The sequence below is a fragment of the Strix uralensis genome, chromosome 4, assembly GCF_047716275.1.
Source record: "Strix uralensis isolate ZFMK-TIS-50842 chromosome 4, bStrUra1, whole genome shotgun sequence".
Lineage (NCBI taxonomy): Eukaryota > Metazoa > Chordata > Aves > Strigiformes > Strigidae > Strix > Strix uralensis.
The window spans coordinates 47147300-47159390 of NC_133975.1; the positions used below are offsets into that span (position 1 = coordinate 47147300).

Consider the following 12091-nt stretch of genomic DNA (forward strand, 5'->3'; position numbering starts at 1 on the left):
TTAGCAACAGATGCATGAAAAAGAGTTTTAAGACTTTTGTTCCTTGATAATTTGTCAGAATACCACTAAAATTTTTCATAATGATCATTTCTGATTATAATTTTCATGTCCTTCTTTGAGAACAAGGCGGGACTCTCTCTACTAAGGACTTTCAGAGCAGTCATGTAGAACATTTTGTCTACATGCAGCAAGTTAAATATTTTCACTTTGTGATATTTTAGGCCCTTCCCAGTTTGCTTCTGTGGAGTGATTTGTTCCATGAATGTTCCCAGGTTCCCCTTCAGTCTTTGCTAAGGATGTTAGTCATAAATGTAGATACCATGGAAATAATGGAAATCAGAATCATGGAAAAAGAAAGGCTGAGAAACGAAGGGGGAGGGGTACTGTAAATGGTCTGGGAAGGTAATAGCAGCAGCTGTAATAACAGATAATCAACCACACTTGTGTAATGGAAAAATAAGAGGCACAACATTTTAAAGTTGTCCTTTTAAAAATACTGTAGAAATAAAAAACTGAACCGAACAATGCAATTTATGTGTTGTCTGTCACCAAGCATTTTCCTTAAAAGTTAGAAGCACCTTTCAAAAAGCTGCCGCACAATAAAGAGAAAAGTGTTCTTTCATTACCGATACTGATTACTTTGGTTTGCTTCTGTAAACCAAAATACAATGTTAAAGAGTTTTCATCCATCACAAGCTCTTGCTTTTGTTTTACTGCTTCTTCATTCTCTCTGACTTTCTGCAGGGTAACTACCAGACTTCTTCCATTCTGAGGATCTGGGGAATAGGAGTGAAGTATGGAGCCCACTTGTATTTTCAAATTACTGTCCTGTCAGATAAACTTGCACAGAGAGCTCTTAGTCTATCTTTGCTTTCTCTATCCAATCGTTGAGTTTAAGATTCGGACCATTTTGCAACTTCCTAACACTGTTAAGTGAAAGACACATCTGTAGTGACTCTCAGAGCTCTTCCTGCTGCTTTTTACTTCGGTATTTGAAAAGCAATACTTACAGTTTTGTCAAGTTGTATAAACCTTTGAAAGCACGTTCAGATACAGTTCTAATTTTATTATTCTGAAGATACCTAAAAAGATACAAACCCAACAATTAATTCTCTAAGCACGCAAAGTCAAAGCAAGCATAAATAACCAATGAAAATCTATCAACTAAACTGAATGCAAGTGTGATACTCGAAATCAAGTTCTCAAACTTTTTACACCTTAAATTTGACAATAACCATTTCACAGCTATAGCTGCAAAGACTGCAAAGGTGTTTTGAAAGAAATATCCACCCCCCTTAGCAGAATTAGAAAATTAATTCAAATGGACTCTTGGTTTGCCTGAGATGACCAATGAAGTGGTTTTTTGTGACCTCCTGTTTTAGGTCCTAACCTTGCAGTTCTCACTTGTGTGAGCTGATGTTTATGTTTACCTAGAACCCTGCTACAAGCAAAATTTTGTATGACGAATATCAAATTCAAATGTATTTTTGAATTTTCTGTTTGTAGTATCAGAGAATTTTGAAAATGCTGCATTTTTAAGATAATATAATAAAAATGTAAAACGAATCTTATTAATCTTCTGTAAATTAAAAAATACTTTTTCCTTCTGTTTATCTACTTTGATGAAATGAGTTAAAAAATATTATCACCTGCAAACACTAAATCCTTTTCAAATAATTTTAAAGCATTATAGTGTTATTCTCTGAGAAATATTTAAATATAAACAACTTTAATTAAATTGCTGTTCATAAAGCATCCAGATGCATTCCTGTTAAAAAGCAATAAGAAATCTGACACGGGCTTTTGTGAAATGGGTTTGTGTCAAACACTGTTCAAAAGCTTTCTTGAAATGTACAGTTATAGATAAGAAATATGTGAAATTAATATTAGAAACAAATGTTTTGTACAGGTAGATATGGATGTATATCTTTTAAGAAAAACGTTTTCAAGACTTTACGGTCGTAATGGTACTTAACTGTGTGAACACAAGATGGTGCTGCAGTACAGCACAGTTCCCAAACGTTACACTCCAGTAAGTTTTCTAGGAATATTAAATGCCTTGAATTGGTGACACAGTAGCCCTCCTCTAGACTTTTGTATTTAATTCTTAATTTCACTAATTCTATATAAAGCAAAGTTGCTAAAATTTATTATTTTTGAACAACATATATGTTACACATCATAAAACATAATACAGTACTGTGTTGCCATAAAATTTAATTAGTTGGGGCATTATCAAATTGATACCAGACATAATTAGGAGTAAAACCAAGTCATGTGAGTGAGCTTCCCATGACAATAGGAAGTTTAAGTTTCCAAACTTTTGTTTTGCAGAATAAATGGATTAAGTTACTTTAATTTCTTTTGTCATATTACTGTTCATTATAAATGTAACTTCCTTCAGACACAATGAAACTTTAGCGTTTTTTCTGGTATAAAATAGTTAATATAAAAAAAATAAATATGTAGAAATTATGACTTTGCAAAAAGAAAGATGTCAAATCAAGTTATTTGAGCCAAACAGGTTTCACAATTAGATAAGGTACCGAAGGGTAAGACAAAATAGAATTTAGAGTATAAACTGAGGGTTGTCACTTAGATGTTAAGCTCTCTGTGTGTGTGTATGTGTATGTGAGAGGGAGAGGATGAATATTTAAGGCACTAAATAGATATTTTAAGTGGAAGCACTCCCTTACAGATTTTTAAGGTCTTGGTATTTCTTGAAAATGTCAGCAGAAAGTTTCCTTAGCAGATTCCTCTGAAGAGACCTGTAGGAATGAATGCACACAGTAAAACTACTCTCCCAGCTTCCTGCAGTGCTGCCACTTTTTTTATTCAATAAGAGCAGTTTTCACACTGCTAAATAATAAATGCAACATGAAACCATCTGAATATGCTACCTCTGTTTGCCTGAATATTTGTATCTATTTAAGCAGTAAGCTGAATACTTTATCATCAAAAAATATTCTTCCAGGTCCCCAGAGCAATTGACAAAAGAATAGTTAAATCTAAGAGTTAAAAAAAATTGAGGGTAAACTAAACCACTGAATTATTTCAAACATCAAATGCATATAGAGCTTATTTCCCAGTGCATGTGTCCCTATGTCCCCATCTCCATTGTGCACCGACTCAAGCATCCTGCCAAGAACAAAAATCATTCAGGGCATGGTTGGATTAGAAGAAAGTCTGCCCAAAAGCCAGCTGAACTGATTTACTACTTTTTCTAAAGTTAGAACTGGGCCATTATTTTTGAAGTCTTTGTTGACTCTGAACCAACAGCCATTTTAAATATTTATTTGACATTCTACGTCAATCTTCGTTATGAAGTATTGTGGTATTCAAACGTGGACCCAATTAGAAAGAACCTCATTCACATGCAAACACAAACTTGTACCGAACAGAAAAGTTCGTACCCCTGCTCTACAAGGAAGATCTTTGGGTAAGAACATGTGATGCTGCCCTCTGATCACCACACAGAAAAAACCTCTCAAACAGTGATGTGCAAACTAAGAGCAATATCAAGCATTCCCTGATCTCTTAAAGTTTCATTTATACATACGTATCTCTATGATGACCCAGCCCAGATTAAATTGTTTTAAAAATAACAGTGTATTCAGAGACATCAGATGAGAACTAAAGAGAGTTGTTCAAGCAGGTAGTTCCACTGAGTTCAAGGTTATTGACTTTATTGGCAGGAATATAGACTACCGATATTGGCAGGATCATAGAATAATAAAAAAGTCCTAAGTATTGTGTTTTAAAAGGAAACATTTCTTTTAAAGATTTCTTCAGATTTCCTGAAAGTGTTTCTAGCTCAAGTCACTGTTACAACACTGAAATGATCACTTCACACAGAGTTTTTTAGTTCATTTTCTCTCCTTTTATGCAGGGAAAAACTTAAAACATTAAAGGACTTGTCAACAAAGAGACACTATGCTTTCACATGCACCAGCTGAGCCAACTGGTCATAATTATAAGGCTATAGTTGTGAAAAGGCTGTAGGATTGATAGTCAAACCTGAACAGATCAAGAGATCACTTTTCTGCTCTACTTACATTATGGTTATGTTTGAAGAGACTGATGGAACAGCACGCAATTTTGCAGCATTGCAGAAGATTTCCAGCCCGTGGCAGGTACACTCTGCTGGCACAGCACCAGCCACTGCATGAGAGCAAGAATGTGGTGGTGGCAAAAGGTGGGATAGGTGAGGTGATGGGATGTGGAGAGAAGAAATACGGTGTGAAAGAACAGTAAGCACAAAGACAGACATAATAAGGCTGTGTGAAACAGAAATTAAGGCACATGTTGTTATGTAATTGATTTAGACCTGGGAAGACCCCAACAATAAATATAAAGGGACACAAAAAATTATGTTACCTCCTGACCTCTGTGAAAGAGCTTGTAAAAGCACATGAACATTAGGCTTGATATACAGGAATCTGTCATGGACTTTTTGTGGTTCTTTTTTAGATTATTCAGTCCTCTTACATTTACTGGAATGAGCACAACTCTGTCCAGGTGAACACAGGATGAAAATGGGTCAGAAAGTCTTTGGTCCCTTTCACTCCATCTCTGTGCTTTAAGTTAGTGCTCGTAGTAGACAGCAGAGCCAGCAAATCTGTACAAAGGGATGAATGTCCGCTGGAGTGGAGGGGATTTGCAAGAATTATTTGATGTATCAAGAAGTGAATTTAGAGGAATGTTGCCTGCATTTCAGTCTGAAAGTTATGTGTTTCATGGTCTTTCCAGTGGTATTAATACATTCAGATAAATGTATATTGCCCTCCTCACTGGCATGTGTTTAACACTTCTACAGAAAATGAGTAAGTCTTAATGGAACTGAAATTAGTTTCAATGCATTTGTTCATCTGAGACATTAATTCTGTTTCACTATAAATGAAACTGCACAATATTTCTCTTTCTGATAAGCATATTTGCTGTGTATTTCTATCAAGAAGTCATTAGTAATAATCACACAAATAATATCTGTAATTACTTACAGCACTCAGGTGTCTTTGTCTGAAATGCATACAGAGATTTCAGTTTATTGTATTTGTCCTTTGTATAATGTTTATCAAATTGCAGAGACCATCCATTGTTGTCTTCTAAAAAAAAAACCACAAATGGAAGATACATTAGAACAGAAATAGAAGGTAGAAATACCGTCACTAAATTTAATGCATCAAGTTTTATCTAAATAACATGTTTTTTCCCAGAACATTTCACAGACCGTTAGATGACATTTATACAGCTACCTAATCACACGTATGTTGAGAGATTATGCGCTGCGTAGTAGGAACAGCTTATTATACCTTCCTTCAACAACATTTTCTGGGACAGTTGCACTGAAAATTATTGTCTTTCACTTCAGAACTTTTTGTTATGTGAGTCTGAAAACGAGAGGCAACCCTATTTTCCTACTTCCTTAAATGTGCAGGTTTGTCAGTTTGTCCAGTAAAGCTCAAATGATTACTATGACCCCGACTACTTCTTTCAGAGGGCTGTCTCACACTATCACAACCTATAATTTCTTTTCTGAAAATCTAGGTGAAGGCCAAATGAACACTGCTTTTCAAAAGAATGTGTGACATGGTGTAACATATTCAAGTCAGTATGTCTAAGTTAAGTTTACTATGCATCTTCTTAACAAAGCGTTATTCCATATTACCAGTTTGGTTGCTGTAAATAGATGTACTGGAACAGAGTGGTTTATGGCCATAAAGGTGAAAATTGAAGAGCAGACCTTTCAGTTCCTTCCCACAAATGGGGATTTCCAGATACAATAGTGCTGAAAATAATGACAGACATTTCTTGGAAGTCTGTCATATATCTGACATCTGACAAATTAAATGATCAGGTAACCACTTCCAAAACAGGGCAGGAATACACACCACAAAAAAAAAAAAAAAAAAAAAATTTGCTTTTAAAAGCTGTGATCCAATTTTAATTTCATTAATTTGCATCTGGTCTCTCTTCAGCTTTGACCAACACCCACACCTTTTTATTTTAAAGCATCTCATTCAATGAATATGCACCAGTAGCAGAAATGCTCCTTAGGATGGCACTCACTGTCAAAGCATCAGTCATAATTGAAAGCAGTACTTTGTAAGAACACCTAGTGTCAAACAACATTCATAAGAAAACTTTGAGAATGGCTCTGCTTTGCTAGTCATTACAGTCTTAGTTTCACTTTTATGATATGCTAGCAACAGTCCTTTCCCCTGCAATTTCACATGGTAATTGTTTAGTTACACTTAAATACAATTCCTCACAGACATTTCTCTATAAAACTTGATATTCAAGTAAGCATTACTACTATATCTATTGGCTTGAAAATAGGCAGGGAGAAATAAAATATATTTACTTCTTTGCAACTTCTCCCATTCTGAAACGGTGTCTCATTTTTCATGTCACATGACAACTCAGTTGTTTTCTCAGCTAGGTAGGGAAACTACCTTGAAAACATCTCCCGAAGCCTGTCTATGGAGTGTCAGCAGTCAGAGCTGTTCTGAGAGATGCCTGCCTCTTCACTGTCTAAGCTTCAAAGATGTACTATACATGCTGATTAATGGATATTATGAAAGATTAAGTAACTTCAGGCAAACCATCTTTTATATAGTTATTTGTTTGTTATACATAAATATTTTCAAGATAAAAGATTCAAAGCAAACCAAAATATCTGTCTTCAGGAATTGCTCCATTAAGAGAAAAGACAGACTTGAAACGTGACTTCTTCACTCGAAAATTAATGTGAATTATTTTATGCTCTGCAAGAAAGCCAGATTCCCACCTGAAGAAGGCATTTAAGCACATTTTACTAACTTCCTCAAAAGCACCTGGTATGCTCTGATCCATTAGCAGTTTTGTCAGTTTAGATCATTAAACTGATATTTAGAAGCAGCCTTATGCATTTTGGACAAAACGAAAGGTGTTGGCAAACCTGCAGAAATATTGGTCCAGCCTGTTTTAAATGTTCAGTTTTAGGACTACCTAGAACATGAAATCTGTAATTGATGAAGTGATGAGAACAGATCCTTTGCAAGCAGTGAGTGCCTTATAAACCTATTGCCCTGTAGTTAGGGCTGTAATGAGGTTTCCCCTATCACTATTTCTGAATATTTAAATGGAGCACATCCACTGACTTTGATTTGCAAAGCTGGACCCAGCAACTGGGACCTAAAGAAACTAGTGGAAATACAATGTACACAGAGAAGGTGAGATTTAAGAAGAAAGGAATCTTTCATTGGGGATTTTTAAACAGGAATTTGTAATGATGCATTAAAAATGAGATTATTCTTGGAGTATAATCATATCAAATAAATATTTTGCAGTCAGGAATACAGTCTCAAAATATGTTTTGACTTTCTAATTCATAATTACATTCATGGAAAGTTTTGGACAACTAATCACTAATCTGCAAATTCTGAATATATAGTTAAAAGCCATAAATTCTGATCCTCCTGTAAGCCAATGAACATATAAAGTATCATTTTTCTGCATTTCCCTGCTTCTGACACTAAAGAGTGGATAGATGAGGTTTTATTCCACCTTTTAGTATTTTTAAAATGCTTTGCCATGTGACAAAGCACATACAAGAGGTGATTATTACTGCAGTTCACACCTGCAGAGAAAAAAAGAGGTACAGTGTCTCCAACACTAATGGAAATGAGGGAGAAGTTCACTACGAAGGAGAAGTTCATCAGCATTTTCAAGGATGTTGAGAGGCAGGTGTGTATTTTTGGGTGGCCATAAAAGAGAAGGGGAAAAAAAGTACAGAGAAGAGAGAAGATGGATTATTTAGTACTGGAAGCATTCCGGTTGTCTGGAGTTTCTGGTCAGTTCGTTTTAAATAATGGTCTTTTCTCATGGCATTGATTTTCCTGCCTTCTAGTAGAAATACAAAGGCATATCTGAATATGACAAAACAAGTTGTTAAAAGTTTTCTGACCTTCAAAAATGTTTGCTTTGGGCCAAGCTTTGTGCTCAAGCCTGGGACAGTCTTTATTTTATAGAAACTGTTCTGTCAAATCCCAGAAGAATGTATTCTGCAAATAACTATATTTAGTACAACTGTTCAGTTAAGTACTCAGTGCCAGAACTGTAAATCACTTTGTGATCATTTAGAGTTTATGTGGTAGGTTTGTGACCTGTTTACCTCTGTCAAGACAAGTTTCTCCAAACACTTTAAGAAACGACTGGTAATAGTACTGATCTTGAAAACGCAAATCTATCTTTTGGGGGAGTACAGCTCAGATGAGAAATTGCTTTTTCTTGAGCCAGTACTAAAATAGATTATGTTGGCTGCACTTCTGTAAAAAAATGAGATCTGAGAAAACAAGGCATCAGCAAATCTTCCCCTACATGGGATAAGTGAAATAAGTAATTATAAACTGGATTTATCTGACTACAGATTAATATACCGTTCCTTGTTAAAAGTTGTCAATTACTGTTTCTGATGAGAAAGGAATGAGAAAGAGTAAGTTAATCCTGCCAAACTACAGATTTGAATAATCTTTTCAGTGACAGATCCAAGAAAATATCAGTTTAGCTCAATTAAAGACACATCTCTTATTTAGTATGGAGCTTATGAACAGGACGTTATCTATATGAATTTCCCCTTCTCTCGGCCATGTCTTCATGGGTTATTATGCAGAGAAATGCTACCAGTTAAATGCATAAGCACTCTAAAGAGACACCATGTCACCCTTTGATTTCATCTTTGCTCTTAGTGGTCATAACTTGTGGTCATATTTCTTTTTGGCAGTTGTTCAAATATACTTTCTCTTGCTGTAAGAAATGACTTCAGGCTTTTCACAAAGATATCTTTTAGTACAACAGGGAAAACCTATGTCCTCCAGACAAGAAGCAATTCCTTTTAAAATGTTTACAGATGAAGGAATATAATTGCTCTTTTCCAGAGTGTTGGGGCATACTGATACAGTCTAATAATTTACAGTGAGACCAAAACCACACTGAGATTTTACAAAGCGGAGTGTTGCAGTGCCTGGAGCATTCAGCTCTGGGAGTGAATTTCACAGCCCCGGTTTAGATACCCAAGTGGAAAAAATGAAGAACGTAAAACTGGACACCTACCAGTCAAGGCAAAGACAATTTATCCCACACCAAACTGTGTGTCACTGCACATTGACTGTGTCCTATTCCTCCTGATAATTGAAATGTATCTTGCCTACTTATATGTGACAATGCAATCACAGAAAAACAAAGAGGAATTAAATAAATTCAAATAAGGTTTACAGTTCTCTGGATGAACTAGATTACATGCTTACACAAGTTTATTCTTGATTTTTGAACAATTTAATTAATCCAGTGTAACTTTTAAGAAAATAAGCAGGCTCAAATTTCCAAAAGATAAATATTTTCTTAATATTGTGTCTTTATTCCTGTGAAACACTTGCATAGAGAAGTTTTCCAGTTTATATAACAATACTTTTAATCTATATAGATTAAGCCAATTTTCTATTCTGTTTTTCTCAAAGTATTTATAATTTTTTAAATAAATGTGACAGAATACATTTAAATAAGTTAATGGTATGAGTACATCTATAAAACCTTGAGTTGCTTGAAAGTTCCCTTAGCAGTAAGCCACTACAGTGGAGACCAGAATAGACATAAGCCTACTGAAATGTAAAAGTTCCCCTTAGTTATCAACAATATTTAAAGATGTCAGTAACAAAATTGATTAAAAGCATCCAGAACTTTAGCAAAGATATTCCATTTGCTGATATTTGCACATCAGTGTAAACCTGATTATTTTAGTACATATACTGTGGATGAAGAGCAATGACAGTGAGAAGAAAATTTGGCCGTATACGTAAAATTTCCATGTGAAGCTTGAAAATCCGATCTTTTGCCAAGTATTTACTATGTTTTGAGCAGGTGTTGACTTCCAAGTGTTTCTTTTTGCTTTATAAACAGAATTTACTATCTAGGGCTCAAAACTGAATGGTGTCTCATACATATAAATGTCACATTTTAAGTATGATGGAAAAAAATATCATGCCAGAAAAAGACGAGACTAACTATAACATTATTCATTATTAGTATTAATTTGAAATACAAAGTCATCAAGCTCTTCCTCAATGTGCTGAGGCAAAAATGGGAAGCACAGACCCTCTGAAAGTTCTCATCCCTTATGAGCAATCTTGTAATATTAAAACATATATCTTTTGTATAGATGTTTTGAGACATCCCATAGAAATTTAGATTTCTGCTATGGAAATCTAGAAGATGATTTAATGAATCTACAGAACTGCAATAATTCTCTGTAAGTTTATAGACCTTCAAAGAAACACATATGAAACCAGCATGACATCTATATAGATTGTTATTATTTTCATCCTATTGAATTTTATAGGCCCTTTTAAAAAAGGGGTAGTATGTTATAACATATTTAATAAGGCAAGTCAGTCACCCGAAGACTGCAAGGCACACAGTAACAGATTAGGCCTGTGCTTTTAGAGGTAAATAGGTGCAAGACTTCAAAGAGCCGCTCCCTGCCCAAGTTCTTTTGGAAAACTCTTCTGTGATTTCCAGTTTATGAGCTAGACAGAGCTTAACGAACATCTATAAGTGAACTTTATAACTGGGGAGCTGAATGCTGCCTTTTGTTCGGAGACCTCTTAGGCCTGGGAGCAACACAATGGTAAATACATTTAGTCAGTGAAGCACTCCTCCAGAGAGTCAGAAACATCTTAAATTAAATCTGCATGCCTGTTCTTGCTTCACTGGGCTGGAAAAATGTGGCTATGACACTGTGATTAAAAAACAAATGCAGGCACGCTGCAACCATTGCCTAACTGCCAAAAAACCAGTTTTGCAGAACTATCAGCAAAATTGTACAGAAGCCAAACTTCTAAACACTGAGGAAACTTGTGCTCTCAAAACAGCTTAGACTACTTTGTTCCATTAACTACTCTACATAATTAAAGACCCTGCTTGTGAAAAAAGATAAAATGAAACACACTAGCATGGTGTTCTTTCTATTCCCTTTTTATTATTGCTAGTAAGTAGAGTGGTAGTCAAATATGTAACAGTAGTTGTTGGTTTTTTAATGCCCCATTCACGGTGAAACAATCTGGTCTACAAAGGTGCAAGGGATTAGCCCCAATGCACATGATTTTAGTTTTGAAATTAATAAGAATTCTAGTGTTGCATTTTTAACAATTATTATGTTAAAATAATTTTTATTCTAAATACAACTTATACCTGTGTTATTTGCACATATCCATTTCCTCTAGAGATTTACTAGTAATAAATGACCTATTTCAACAACCAGTTCTTAGGTAGACCATAAGGGCTATAGAGTGGTGTGAAAGGACAGTAACCCTAATTTAAACAAAACATAAACCATATCTACTCAATTTCCAATTAAGCTTAAGAAAAGAATAATTAAGGCATTTATTTATGAGAGTTATATATCACAGACTGCATGGGAAGATACTATATTTTATATCTCCTGTTACTATGACAAATTGCAGGAGATGATATCCTAGATTTCTTAATCTCAGCTAGAGAAAAAAAAAGAAAAATCACTGTTAACACTGTGCTTCTGAACAGTCTTATCCAGTACTATTTAGTAAGGCTAGCACACGAGTCAAAAACATTGTTTTTTTGAAACATGTTTTTCAATAGTTTGCTAATTTAGGTAAGTTATGATTCTTTGCTCACTGAAGACAGTGGGAGTCTCTCCATCGATTTTAGTAGAGTCAGCCTGCGTCAGTTCTCACCAGGCTCAGCCTTGCTTGGTAAGACATGTTGTGGTCAAAAGCCTAGGTTGTGTGACTGAAGATTTTATATCGGTCTTATTGTTTGCATTTTAAATTAGAACAGAACATCATAAATCCAATAACTACATAGATTATGACTGCATGTTTGGGTACTATCAAACCCAAATGGAAGATAGGAAAAACTTTTAAATCTGAAAGCAGGACTATTTATAAGGAAATGAGTGCACCTGTACTTTACATCCAAGGGATTTTCAGAACATGTAACTATAGGATGCTGACACATAGTGCTAAATTGCAAAGACAAAGCAGTAGGTCTTAATCTTAGACTTCAAGACATATCATAA

General features: G+C 34.9%; 1 protein-coding gene across 1 annotated transcript in view; it reads right to left on the reverse strand.

Annotated features, from left to right (window-relative positions):
- RXFP1 (relaxin family peptide receptor 1) overlaps positions 1 to 12091 on the reverse strand; it is a 99727-nt gene that overhangs the window by 12622 nt on the left and 75014 nt on the right. Inside the window, exons 4-6 of the mRNA XM_074864937.1 lie at positions 5001 to 5105; positions 4056 to 4161; positions 1011 to 1082 (exon numbers count right to left, since the gene is read on the reverse strand). Coding sequence (XP_074721038.1) covers positions 1011 to 1082; positions 4056 to 4161; positions 5001 to 5105 — 283 coding nt within the window. The remainder of the gene's footprint in view (positions 1 to 1010; positions 1083 to 4055; positions 4162 to 5000; positions 5106 to 12091) is intronic.